The sequence below is a fragment of the Ptychodera flava genome, chromosome 15 (genome assembly GCF_041260155.1).
Source record: "Ptychodera flava strain L36383 chromosome 15, AS_Pfla_20210202, whole genome shotgun sequence".
NCBI classification, from domain to species: Eukaryota; Metazoa; Hemichordata; class Enteropneusta; family Ptychoderidae; genus Ptychodera; species Ptychodera flava.
The window spans coordinates 12194502-12209707 of NC_091942.1; the positions used below are offsets into that span (position 1 = coordinate 12194502).

At 37.5% G+C, this 15206-nt stretch overlaps 1 protein-coding gene across 1 annotated transcript; it reads left to right on the forward strand.

Annotated features, from left to right (window-relative positions):
• The first annotated feature begins 16 nt into the window (after positions 1 to 16).
• Positions 17 to 9824, forward strand: LOC139151168 (uncharacterized). Its single transcript, XM_070723762.1, has 9 exons — positions 17 to 159; positions 1971 to 2047; positions 2774 to 2854; positions 3293 to 3420; positions 4124 to 4262; positions 4933 to 5033; positions 5534 to 5615; positions 6995 to 7083; positions 8439 to 9824. Exons 1-9 carry the CDS (start codon positions 134 to 136, stop codon positions 9483 to 9485), a joined length of 1770 nt encoding a protein of 589 aa, XP_070579863.1. The 5' UTR covers positions 17 to 133; the 3' UTR covers positions 9486 to 9824.
• Positions 9825 to 15206: the final 5382 nt, after the last annotated feature.

Sequence of the window (15206 nt, forward strand, 5' to 3'; positions counted from 1 at the left end):
ACCCCGGATGTTCACCGCTGGCGGCGAAATTTAAATATAGGAAGAAACAGTAGCGTCACTCTACAGGCAGATAGAGCTGTGTACAGCAAACGTCGTGTTCTTTCCTCCGTGATTCGACTCCTATGACCTTATAATGAAGTCTACGAAGGATCTTGCAAGGTAGGAGTCCTTGAAATAGAATGCACTGTGACACGAGCCGGCCTAGCGCAGCTGGCTGTTGCTTGATTATTTCAAAAACACGGTCAGCCAGTAGAAATGTCGATTCGCTCGGAGACTGAAGCCTAAACGAATGAGCTTGAAACGTTCCAGCTCTTTGCTGTATTATATTCTGCCCTTTCCTGTGTTTCTACAAACTTCTCGTTTGTACAGTGGAGGGACAGTGACCTATGTCTTCTACGGTGCGTAAACAGTGGAAACATTCCAGCTTGATAGCAAACAATATTTTAGTTGCATAGGCGTGCACCATCATCCAGTCGGGGGGGGGGGGTGGGGGGGGGGGGGGGCGCTGATCAAGTAAGATATTTGAGAAAAGATATTCCCAGTGGACATCAAGTAAAGAACATTCAGCCACAGATGGCTAAACGAAAATAAAAGATAGTAAGCTATATTATGTAGCGTGCACAGCTCCCACACGACCCCCTCTGACTTTGTTTTTTTCAATTTCACTGCTCCCTCCTCAGGATCAGGGTCCATCTGTGGTATTGCCTTTTCTGTGCTCCCTTTTAAATCACGTAATGAATTGCAGGACAGTGAATTTTGTAAACAACTTTTCTAGAAATTCTTGTGCTTTTCTTGTGCCCAATACTAGTTAACTGGATCCAATTGGGGGCGGGGGTGAGGGTGGACTCACCGCTGTATGTACTGGGGAGTTTGAAGTTGAACCACAAAACATAATTCTATGGAACAGATAAAGGGGTTTCTTGCAAAATCATACGTCAAAACTCTACAGTTTTTACTCAAAAGGGACAAAAGATTTGCTTGAGTCGAAAGTCTACATTTTATCTGCATTTCTTGGTCAAATGCCCAGATCATAAGGCAAAAAAAGTGGGTAAAGTGGTACATAAATTTATACCCTTCCTCCCCAGGATCAGCTATCATCAGTAAGGTTAATGAACTGTAGTAATCTACAGCAAAATTTTAAAATTTTGGCTATTAAATGCCAATCTATACATTTACCTTGGAATTCAACAGGTTATTTTAAAGTATCATATTCATTGCACACCCTTTCTTTAACCACCTGGTCCACACACATAAGATTGAAACACTATCCAGACTTATTACCTACATATAACGTGTAAGACTCATTGCTTGTACAGTGAGTGCTTTGTGAAAAAAAACCAGATTTCTCAGTAAAAAGGGAAGAAAAGTGAAAACTTGTGACCAAGTTAAGCAAGAAGGAAAAAATGATGCTACATTTTGGATATTTGTTGAGATGACAACCCCCTCCCCAGGAAATAAAATAGTCAACCCCATAAGAGGTGAACATAAGTGTATGCACCTTCCATCCCTTAGCTATTTTAGCTTATTTGGTGTAATAATTCTTGTTGTTGGCATGTGACAATTGCCTTGAGAATTGTGGCCAAATTCTTGATGAGGTCCTTATCATATAGGACAAACTGGGACTTCATACCAGTTGGACTGCATATTCAAGGTGTGTCAAGCAGACGCCATTTATAAAATTTTAAGTGTGCAAATTGCCATCAAGATTTCAGCCATTCTTGATCTGGAAGCACATATCACCAGAAATCACACTCACAGAAATTAGTCTGTCCACTGTGCCTCAGAGCTTATGACTGGGACATCAGAGCCTTGTTGGAAAGCCCACTCTCCAATGCAGCAACTGTGGACTTGAACATGATGTTATAACCATATACCAGTATCTTCACCTTTAATCAGATACATGTAATAGAGAAAACACACATTTTTCCATGTTATATTTTCAAGAGAGTACAATATGTTGTTTTTAACAGGAGACTGGGAATATTGCGGAAAAGATCAGTGCCTAAGAGTGAGCAAGATGTGGCCATCAAGAGAGCCAAGAAATCAAGTAAGTTCACTTTTCTACATGGAGGTCATTAATGCATGATGCTTAAAGTGAGTGAGACACTGTCAGTCCTCACATGCAATCGTGTGGAAACTCAAATTTTTCTAATATCTTCACTGATCTACCGCTTGTATGGAGTCATTTTGAAGCCTGTGTAATATAAAACAATTTTTAAGATCTTGTTTTCTTAATGAAAACTCAAATGATTTTTCCCAGAGATCATACAGGATGTGTGGTCATTTCAGCTATATATCGGTAAATTTGAGGTAATTTGCACCTGTAGTCCCAAACTTGCAGGATTTTTATTCTTCAATGTGAAAGAAAATGATTAAAAAGAAAGTATGAGCAAAAATTTAAACTTTTTGTTTCAAGGCATTATAACCTTAATAACCTCTCTATGGTGATGCTAAATATATGCTAATTGCTATGCACACTGTGTAGTCAAATTATGACGCAATAGTGACAATTGTATTCTCACAAATTGTTAAATGATCGATGTGTGGCATCAGTGGAAATTGTGATATGGTGATATGATATCATGACAGCCATATAGTTCAACAAGAAATCTATGTTCCCTCCCAAAATAACCAACACAAGAAAACATTACCATCTGCACCTTGAAAACCAAATGCATGTAAATTGCAATATTCGTCTGTGTAACTGTGAGTCAAGTGAAAAAGCAGATCCTTGCACCAGGGTTCTCACTCATTTTATTGTCTCCACTTTCAGATCAGACATTTTCCTACCTGATTGTAATTGACTTTGAATCAACGTGCTGGAAAGATAAGAAATCGACAATGCAAGAAATCAGTAAGTTCTTCATCTGCGTATTAGCTCTCAACAGTTGGAGTCCATATGCTTCATCAACAGCATAGCTGTGAGTTACTCACATTTCCAATCGATGAACTTGGCCCACCGAAAGTTTTCTTTCATAAAGACAATATGGTAAAATGCATACTGAAAAAAAATTTACTCATTTGCATGCTTACTGTGTTTGTGTGAGCTACAGATAACAACAATATTCATAAATTCAGAGGTTATTTGAAAATGTAGAAATATATTTAGGGTTATTGAGGTCTGGTTAGGCACTTTTCTTCACTGGCCAAACCATTTTAGCTCTAAGATGATGCTTTTCTCTGTTTTCACACTGCCACATGTAGGAGTGAAATATACAGAGGGACTGACAGCTCTTTCTTTGATGTGTACAAGAAAGTTCATGTTGTGTGATTTTTTTGTCCTTGAGCACAGTTGAGTTTCCAGCAGTACTGCTCAACACTGCCACCGGAGAAATTGAATCTGAATTTCACACGTATGTACAGCCTCAAGAAAACCCCAAGTTGAGTGCATTCTGTAAAGAACTGACTGGCATATCACAGGTAAGAATGCAGACTACAGCAGCGCTGAGCCTTGGATAACTGGCTTTTTAACTTGGTGCCTACATGCACTTTAATGGAAGATTAAACTGCATCCCATACTAGTACATCGCTGCATAGTCTAAAGTGATATCACTGCTCAGCTCATCACTATGGCACACACTGTGTATTTCATTTTGAAATACCCTGATTAAATAAAAAATCAAGCCAGTATCACAAGTGTGCATTTTACAGAATCTACAAGACCATATGCTTTGTGTCCCATGTCTATGATGTACCATGAGCACATATTAGGGGACCATGTACATCATATAGGTCATACAGTCTTGGAACAGACTCTGATGAGTGTGGACTGAAAATGACAAGACATGTTATTTACTTCTACATAATCGTTTCTTGCTTTCTATTGCGTACACCATTAGATCTTGGTAAGAAGTAGTCAAAACTTGAAAATAATATACTTGGACTGAAAATTGTTGACAAGTATTGCACCCTTACCATTTTGTCAAGAAAACTGAAAGATAAGAATAATATGCAGAGTTCTCAGAAATGGATTTTCATTATCCCCTATGTCAAACAAATGTCAGTGTGTGAATCAGAAAAACACACTACAAATCCTCAAATGTGTACCTCTTTTGGTGTCATCAAAGGCACTGCTGTGGTTTAATAATAACCTCGTGTTTTTATTTTTCCTCACCATCTATAGGAAAAAGTAGACAACGGTATGCCAATTCACATATGTCTAAGTCAGTTCACAAAATGGCTGAGAAAGCTGTCACTGGAGAAGAATATTTCTTATCACAGTGGAGAAGACAAGAAGCTTTGTACTTTTGTCACTTGGTCAGGTATGGTACCTTGCGTGTTGGGGTGTCACAAAAATGTGAAAAGCTGAGTCTCAATGGAATTTTTGAGGGGTGAAACCTTGCTTGCTATCTGTGGTAGTATATGTAATACTGTTATACTGTAATACTTCCATTTTTGTCAGTTCAGGTAACATCATACGTTTTAATCCGTGACACTGCAGTTTAATTGCCACACAGTATATGTACGCATGGAAATCAAATAAACTTGCAGCCTCTTTTGACCTCAGTGACATTACAATATTTGAGCCTGTGGATATAATTCACCTCATTGCAGTAACTGTGTAAAGTTGCCCAATATGAATATTCATCAGGCATTAGGTGACCGGTATGTTATTGGCTGGTGAACAATGCAGCCTTACATGGACATAGCTGTGACCAAATGCAAGTGATGCAGAGGGCAGGGCACTCAACTCACAAACAGAAGTTTGTGAATTTTGAAACGTGTGAGCTATAGGCTAGAATGTGATGTGGTTCCCTGGAGCGAGGCTCTTCACTCCTCATTGCATCATGGTACTGGGTTCCTCATTCTGTAACTAAACTGACTTCAGCCTCTATGATTGTAGCTATTATCCTGCTATTTACAAGGATAATATGAGATAATTAAATGTATGTGCTGAAGTTGTAATCTGCAAACAAATCTCTCTCACTGTAGATTGGGATTTAGGCGTGTGCCTGCACTATGAAACAAGAAGGAAGCAAATTCGCAAGCCAGCAGAATTGAGCAGTTGGATTGACCTCAGGGCCACCTACAGAGTAAGGTCATCTTGTATACCATTGTAGAGTTTATGTCATTGTCAAACTAATACACTGATGACATCTGATAAATCACCAGGATAAGCTGCTACGAAAAGAGAGAAAAAACGTAATTGCACATGTGTAAATTCCTTATTGTCATCCACTATACATATTACATGTGTGTACACTCTCCTAATTCACTGTCCGGCAATGGGCTGATAAACGAATGGCCGTGCCAAGCTGTAGTACAATTTATTGTAAGCCCAGGGGGTACGTGGATGTTTGCATTTATTCATCATTATGGGACCCCTTATACAAACATAGGACTACCATGAAGGTGGATATGGCCATGTACCAGTATTCATGCATGAAATGACACTCGAATCACTTATTGAGTGTCAAAGTACAATAATAGAGACATCAGAAATGTATTTGCTGAGGATCAATTTCATTTACATTTTTGTAAGTTAGCTTACCACTCACACATTAACACTGAATTCCATCTCGTCTGTCCACAGAATTTTTATGAGAGAAGACCAAACGGTCTGAATGGTGCTCTGCAAGATGTAGGAATAAAGTTTACAGGGAGAGAACATTCAGGTTAGCAGACTACATCAATGTTTTAATTTTTCTCTTTTAAAATTTGCACTGTTTAGCTCTTTCAGTGTCAATGAACATAGAGTTGAGGTTGGCAGTGATCATCTAAATTTCAGTATGGCGACTTTATAAATCTGTGTACTAAGTCAATATTAAGGCCCGTTATTCAAATCAGAAATGTTTTATCAAATTTTGTGTGTAAAACCATAGGAATAAGTTCATTGCAATTGTATTAGATATTTCATAGTGCCTACATGCATGCACATAAAGGTGCTTGCAGCATTGCTTGGATAGTCAATTGAAGGCCTGGAATCAAAATGTGAGGCCGAAGGCCGAAACTTGGTACTAGTGTAAAGAAGAGAAGGTGTGACATGACAAATCAGTAAGAAGTCCAAACCCCTCCAAACCAACACAATAAAACATCTGCCCTCAAAAAGGTAACATCGGACGATTGAAAATAGCTTCACAATCCAAATCTTTACTCTGGTAACTGCATTTGACTGATACATGCCAAATTCAGGCGAAAATTCACTGTAGGGCAATTCTCCGCTTCTCTCATCGCCAGTCCCCCATTGCACTGCATTGGGGATCATTCAAGTACAAAGGATTATGGGAGTGAAAGTACACATCTCAATGCAGTGCAATGGCGGACTGGCAACAGGAGATGCAGAGAATTGCCCTACAGTGAATTTTCACCTGAATTTGACATGTATCAGTCAAATGCAGTTACCAGAGTAAAGATTTGATATTTTGAAGGTATGTTTGATCATCCGGTGTTATCTTTTTGAGGATCTTTTTGAGGGCAGATGTTTTATTGTGTTGGTTTTTTGAGAGGTTTGGACTTCTTGCCAATTTTTTGTGTCATACCTTCTCTTCTTTACACCAGTACTGAGGTTCGGCCTTTGGCTTCACCCATTGATCCCCGGGCCTTAGATCGAGTGTCCAAGCAGTGGTGCACACACCTGTGCATACACACATATGACTTGATATCAACAGTGACCATATGGAAACCTTGTGAAAGTTACCATTTATTCACTTCCACAAATACCAATAACCTACCAGAATACTGTCTCTGCAATAACTTTATAAGTGAACCAGTTGTAGCTTAGCAAATTACCACAGATTCAGTTGTCTGATGCTATTTGTGCAACTGCTCATCTTATGTGTAACAGAGTCGAAGGATTTTACAGAAATGTGTTTTAGTTGATGACATGAGTGCTGCTTAAGTTGTTTGCAAGTGCTCATTTGAGTAAAATGTGTCAAAAATCATACAATACAGTGTATTCTAGCCGTGAAATGAAATTTAACAGGACCAAGCACACAAGCATTCCATCAGACATCACACATAGTTTTCTGTATCATTGTTTCTTTGATATCCTCAGGTTTAGATGATGCCAGGAATACTGCCAGGCTCGCATGGAGAATGATCTGTGATGGATGTGTCATGAAAATCACCAAGACAATGAACATGGTCAGTAGTCGTAGTAGGTAGCGCTAGGGGATGTGGTAGTAGTAACAGAAATAATAGTGTTACCGGTAGTACGTGTGGTGATTGTGCAGAGGTCTTTGTTGACATTTAAAGTACCATGGTTGTATACAGTTTTAATAGGTTGAACCCTGACCCTAGTGACCTTGTAGCTTTCGACATTGTACGGATGGATATTCACTGCAAAATAGATTTGAAAGAGTAAGTGTAGACTTCAAGTTAAAAACAGTGACATCTTATGACAAGTCACGTGGTGTTTTTTGCTGGTGAGATATTCAACTTGGACACTTGCCCTAGCCGTGACATCTAGGTGCCTTGTACTGACACTGGGAGTTTAACTTTGGGCAGTTCTGGGTCACAGCTACCTGTATATGTTTAACATCACAATCTGCAAAGTATGGGTATTTATATTGTAAAGTTTATTCACGCAGCTGTAAAAATCATGTAGTGATGTCACATTTCGCAAGCTAAAAATTGGATATAACAATTTCTATCCTATTATAACAGTCAGCTTTCATGATGTTGAAGAGGATGTTGTCTGTCCTGTTTTATGCAATAATAGAAAAAGCCTCAAATATTACACATGTGACAAAAAAGTAAAATGGAAAGGTGTCTGTGTCTGTACGTTGCAAATACCTTGCAGTTGGTGACTGTGATGGAAAGTACATCTGAGTAAATTTCAAGGGAATATGGATTTTGTATAAACTAATATCAGCAGGTATTACATCAAAAACCAAGATTCTGTATCCTGGATGCCTTAATTTCACAAAGAGACCTATCCAGTAAAAGGACGTATCTCTCACAGAAATGTATCGATCATGGTGAAATCATTGTTATGAATCCTGGTCGTTTCTTTGTTAGGGATGTTTGGCTTGCTTCAGAAGGTGCTGTGCACCATATCTCTTTCTACTACAGTGTGCTTGATCATGTAAAGCCACTGAAATTTTTTTATATTTTCTCGTAAAAATTGTGTGCAGTTTTTCACACCACCTATTTATTACTTAATTAAGACTGCAGGCAGTCAAATTATTGTTGTGTTTATTATTTGAATCTTGTGTATTTCAAGTCTGCTTCCATTTCAAATAAAATATACCACTTTATCACAGATTAATGTGTATGTTGTGAATTTATCAAGTATTGGTTACAGTAATGCCAGTGGATTATGGTATTGCTATTTTCTGTCGTAAAATAATCAGAAAAATATTGATGAATGACCAAAAGGTATCAAGGAACTGATGAAAAAATGTACAATGACAGATATTATGACCTTTTGCATAAGCAGATGATGTTATCAAATGTGCCTTCTGTTGAACCATCTTCTGATTTGACATATCTTCCAGACTTCGGGACCTGGCAGCCACAGACAGCAGTCTTCCTCAGACCAACCTGTGAAATCAAATGGACTTTCTCAGTTCATGGTGAAGAAGTCCGTCACCAGACATGGCCATGTGACTGTGTCAAATCAGAGACTGGCAAAAGATGCTGCAGTAATTGACAATGCTGAGCAAAGTGGCACTGACAGCACTTCCAGAGTCGCATACCCTACTCTGCCAACTGAAGAAAAAGAAACGCTGGAAGGAGATGAAATTTCAAGTTCTTATGTGGACAATTGTAAAAATCTCCATGAAGAAACCGAGAGGGACCATTGTGAAGGGATGATAAACACTGTTGTTAGACCAGTGACAGCTATAGATGGAATTCAAAGACAGGCCGGCAGTGATGACTGTAGATCTATTGTGACACTCAAAACAACACTGGGTGGTACTGGTAAAGTTAATGGCAACTTTACTGCAAAGACGTCTATGTCCAGACATGGAAATGATGGCACTCCCTCGAATCCTTTCTCAATTTCTGGAATTGCTGTGAGTGCATGCAAGTTGACTTCACCGGACAGCTTTCTGGGCGGAAATTTGCAAACCAAAAATTTTCAATCGAAAAGGAAGAGTCAAATATCAGCCAAGATTGAAAGTGGGAGCGTCACAAGGACAGTAGTTACTCCACAGAATAAGTGTGACAGAGCTGGCCTTCGAACGGCTGTAATGAGCAGAAATGAGTTTAGTACACCCAGTTTATGTGTTCCAATCCGACCACAGAAACTCTCAAACATTACAAATACAATTCATGAGAAAAGTGCAGAATCACTAAAAGCTTCTGAAACCAAGCTTTCTGTTGTTAGAAGTGCAGAATCCAAACCTGCATCCGCGTCTCAGGCTGGTATAACTCCACTTATGAAATCTCACCAAACAGCATTCAAAACTCCGTTAGTACCCCGCTGGCAGTGGCTATACAGCATTGCAGATGAGACAGTTTCAAACTCCCCAGCATGCCACCAGCAGGACACCAATTTCAGGCAAAATTACTCCGCCACTATGTCAGTGTGGCCGTAGATCTAAGAGGAGGACGGTGATGAATCCAGGTCCAAATCAAGGCAGAGGGTTCTTCTCATGTGGAGCATCTAGAAGTAGCAAACGCGGCGATGGATGTGGATTCTTTAAGTGGGAAATTCTGTGCTCTCCGCAGAACACATGTAATGCCCTTCAGTCGTTTAAGGACAAATCAGGACCAAGGGTTAATACCCCAATGTTATCGTTGAATAGATCTTCGTGGCAGACTTGATCGGACTGCTGCTATGGCAACAGAGAGGAAGTACCTAGGTGTTCACTCCACATAGCTTGAGTGTACTTAGATAATGTTTGTACTAAATAAATGGTTATTACATGCTACAATTTTTTTTGTTTTCATTTGTTAAAGTGCCAGTTTCGCTGATGCTCAAATTTCTCTCCTTTTGGGTCACAATACAAAAACATCAAGCGAGTTATTTGCCAATCAGAATAACTTTGTCATATTCATGGTCAGCTGGCATACAGTCATGGAGAAATGAACCTGCATTGTCAGCCAGTTTACAAAATCTGTTCTTATGGAAACAAGTACAGAAATAGGAGTTTGTATCTGGGTAAACGGAGTGCACATGCCCCATAAACATTCATGCCATGCCATGCTATTTAAACTAAACACACACTGTCATATGCCAGCTGACTGTTACCATACTCCGTGTTTGCATGTAAAGTGAATGTATGAAAATCTCTCTGAACCTAGTAGTCCGGCAGCCAATCCACTTTTTGTGCTGAACCTTGTGTTAGGGTCTTAAGTTTTTTTAAAACGGATTTTGCTAGTCAAGATAACCAAAGTGAAAAAATTAGTTACTGGATCTCTGTCAGTATTGAGCAATTTAGATAATTAGCATAAACAAAATGGCCACCAAATTATCACAAATTACCATTGGAAGCAGTAGAAGTAGGCTTTATACTGTTAAAATTTGCTAGTAAAAGCACATTTCTATTAGTGCTTCAACTAAAAAAAGGTTAGTAACACAGATAAATAAATTAAATACTAATTTGCATAAATTAACACAAAATTATCACAAATTACCATTGGAAGCAGTAGAAGTAGGCTTTATATTGTTAAAGTCTGCTTGTAAAAGCACATTTCTATTAGTGCTTCAACTAAAATAAGGTTAGTAATCATAGATGAATAAATTTAAATACTAATTTGCATAAATTAACACATAAACCATATTTTATAGGAAAGCTTGAACTGTACCAAAGTAGATTATAAACAATGCTACAATGAATGCCAAATGAGTTGGTGCGGCAAAGGGGAAGGCAGCTCCAACACACCATACTATTTTTGTGTGCGGATATTCAGTGTTTTCCTATCTTACTCGTAATATGTTTAATATTTTCGTCTTCTATAATTTTGGACACAGTGTTGGGACACTATAGTCTACAACGAGGTAAAAGTAGGCTTCGTGTTTCATACACCTCTCTCAACATTATACACGTGCCCGAACACAAATATAACCGGTCCAAAAACTGGCAAATGAAAATATAGCTGAATGTTGCAGTATCACAAATTACTTATAAAAACAAGTGTGTAATATAAAAGAAAAGCAGATTAGATTACATTTGAAGATTAAATCGACATTACGTCACCATCCAATTATCCCAAATTAGTTCCAATTGTGTTAAACTATTAACTCCTGAAATAACATTGAATAGAGACTTAAAATTTATCCCTGGAAAATTCCGAAATTCATTTCAATACAACCAAATCTACCATAACATAGGCAGAAAAAATGCCATTAAAACACTATCAAATTGAACCATGAAATTACCATAAAACCATTAGATAAAGGCAGGGGAAATGGAATAGCAATATCAAATTAAACAGATTACATTGACGAAAGTCACAGACTTTTAAGCCAAAAGAGATTACGATACAAAAGTGCATGTAAATGACAGCGACAACACAACCAGAAAACTACACGGACATGTACTAAAATAAACAAATAGACAAATGATACGTTCAAATATCATGATCCTTTGAATACACATAATATGCACACCAACGCAGTATCCACTCCAAAAATTCAAAAAAGTCACCAGCATCAGCAAAATTCATTTGTCGTCACGGTCCAAATTATTTATGGCTGCTCTAGCCCAACACACAAAATATCGGAATACATAAGATAGACTATTTCTTAAAACTGATTGTACAAACCAGCCAATGTACATTAAAGATACAACGGACTTTACCAACAAACTAAGCAAGATAACAATACAACATAATGCATTACTAGTCACTCTGGATGTAATCTCGATGTACACAAATACTCCACAAACTGAAGCAAGCTGTCACAAACGCACTTGATTCAGTATCAACTATCAATTACAGCTGTAAAATATAAAGAAAAGATCGAAGCGTTCCACTAAAGAATTACCAACAATAATTCTGCAACATAACACGGTTGAATTTAACAGAAACGTCTACCAACAGATTTGTGGCTGTAGCCTGGGTTCACCAGTTTCGCCGGAAATCGCTGATACAACATTCTACAACCTTGAAACTGAGGTCATTAAACTACACAGAAGCAGACTTTCCTTTTGGAAACGATTCAGAGATGATGTTTTCATGATCTATGCGGGAACAGAAACTGAGCTGAATGTGAATTTATGGCTAACATCAATAAGTTACACTGAACTTTCAAATTTACAATAGAGTATTCTCCTCAAAGTGACATTAATGATTTACAAAGTCAACGATACAATAAAGGGAGAACTCTCGACACAAAAACTCACACCAAAATAACAGACCATTTCAATATCTAGCCAGAAACTCGTGCGACCCAAAAAGGTATTTTTACTGGTTTAATTAAGGTAAATTGCTGAGATATGCCCGTGTAACAACATATAATAATAACCAAGACTTTGACAAGAAAGTTGAATTTAGGACAAAAAACAAAAACAAAACAAAAACAAGGTTATAAGACCACAGAAATCGCACAATCAGAAAAAGGAAGTTGGGCATTCAAAGTGCGAATCGTACCTCAAACTAGGGAAAATCAATAATAACAAAACTAATATACATACGCAACCAAATACAGTCCACAAATTAGAACAAACGATATAAAAGCACTAACAATGAAATGGAAAATAATTGAAAGCGATGAACGTCTTCAGTTTTTGTTCCCTGAAAAACCAATAATAGCATACAAGAGAAACAAAACTTAAAAGATGAATTACTTGTAGTAAGAGCCAAAATCAACGCAAAGGATCAACGAAAAGGAGAAAAAAACAAACAAATAAACACATTAAGTAAAGAACAAAAAAGTTCAACAACATCCAAAGGAAAACAGGCCATACACAGACAATACAAATATACAATCTCACACTGGATTGGATTCAGATCCAAATATATCAATAATAGTTTCGTTACTAAATGAACAAATGTAATTCTAGAGGTCATACACGAACAAAATAAAGATAACAATATTAAGAGACTGAAGAAGAACTCACATTCAAGAGTTTCGAAATGCATGTTGAAATGGATCACAAATGATTTTGACACTACAGACCGAACGACGAATCGTCATAGTACATCCAAAAATAAATTAACCCCCCCAAAAATACACATATTAAGAGTAACATACGAAAAAACTGAACATCCTCAAAAATAGTATGGTGCGTTGAGCCGCCTTCCCCTTTTCACCTTTAGAGAACCCGAGTAACTTTGGAAATATCTTCTATAAGTCATTGTACTCCAAACCCGTAGTATTTTTCCGATACACAAAGTGTGACTAATCATGGATTCAATGTGACGTCAGCAGATTCCATATCAACCTCGAAAGTAGTGTAAATCACAACGTTTTTTTCTTAAATGTACATAAAATGCATTGATAGTCGAACTAGGAAAAAGTTCCCACCTTACTTAATCATTGATTCGGGTTAGAAAATCACAACTCAGGTTGGTTTCAGCAAAGGCATAAAGATCACTAACTTACTTAGAAACATAACAGAGGCTCTTAGCAGAGTGAAACACAATTACCAGAACACTGTCGGCATCAGTTTATATCTTTTTACAAGTAAACAGACAAGTACTCGAAAATGGGCGAAGGCTTAACTATTCGGCTGCTTACATGTCTGATTATGAACATTAAATTTGCAACAGAAAAAGTTGTTTATGTACGTGCAACTATTAAAACAGTGATGTAAAACCTACTGTGTTAAAATAACTGCACGAAGTACAGTAAATGATAATAATGTAGAGTTACGCTTAACAAAGAATTGTTTACAGCTGGCCGCTATCTTGAAATTATGCAAATTAGCATGTAATTCAAATAATATATGCCAACATTTATGTCCAAGTTTGCCGTTAGCACCTGCTGGGTGATTGAACGAGAAAAACAAAGTTATAGTATGTATAAAGCCATTTGAGTCTTCTTTCTCATACAAAGTGCAATAAGCTGGCAGCCATTTTGATTATGCTAATTTTCTCAAATTGCTCAATGCTGACAGAGGGCCAGTAATTATATTCTTTTTGTGGTGGTCTTGACAAACGAAATCCACCAAGCAAAAAAACTTAAGACCACAAAGCAAGGTTTACCCCACTGGCTGCCGGACTATAGCAGTAATTGTTTTTCGCACTTGTCTACTAGTGCTAGCTGGAAGTAAAAATTCCCTCTTTTCTATTATCTATTTTACTACCCACAACGTTGGTTACGCATGCCAAGGGTTGGTATGCTGACCTTAGCAGAAGAATAAGAAATCCAGGATAGAGGAAATCCCAAAAGGGAATTTGGACTTGTGGAACATTTTGGGCAAAATTGTGAGTTCAATGTTTGATAAGGAACTTGATTCCATAATGTTTTTCCTAAAAAATCGAACCACCTAACAGTAAACCCGGTGCTATGCTCTTTCTAAGTCAAATGGAGCAAATGGTGGTTTATTCCTTGGATAGAATTGAATATGAAAGCAAATATAGTATCTTTTTATGTGGATGACTATGCAAAAGTAAAAGTATTGTTGGTTTTCTTTGTAATTGTATAGTGCTGTAGCATAGACAGTAGACAAAAGGATTTGGTTATGGGTAAGAGTTGGTAGACAAGCAATGTAATGATAAGTTTTAGGAGATAAGTTTTTGAAGAAAATATATCATTTCTGAAGATTGTATCCAGCTCACATTAGGACAAATTTCTGCCTGCAAAAATGTATTAATTGGCCTCAAAAGTGAAAGATTTAAACTTTTGCCAAAACTTTCCTCAGTGAAACATTTTACCAGTTTCTTACCATATCAAGAATAAAATCAGGAGTCACTGCACAAAGCTTGGCACGGGAGGAATAAATTGCCTAACATTTATCAATACTTGAAAATTAATTCAAAACGGGCGCTCCTTGTGTTATCTCAATGGGGAAACTAACACATTTCGATTTTTCACCGACAGTCGTTTGTTTTCGCTGTAGAAACATTTTGCACTGTGTTTACATTGTCTTTGAAATTTCATACACTGTACAAACGTAAATACTAGCCTTATTTGAGAATTAAGGATCAAAAAGTAGACATGAACACTCTGTTCTCACTATTACATGTACCTCCAATACAAGGCTGTATAGGCTAATACTAAGGTACTATTGAGAAACCTATACGAGCAGAAATTGTAATCATTGATATTGACTCACGCGAGCAGAGTGATCATTCTCCTTAAATCAGATCCTTCATAATGACTTCACACAGAAAAAGGAGTAGATTCTGAAGTGTCTGTGTTTCGATGT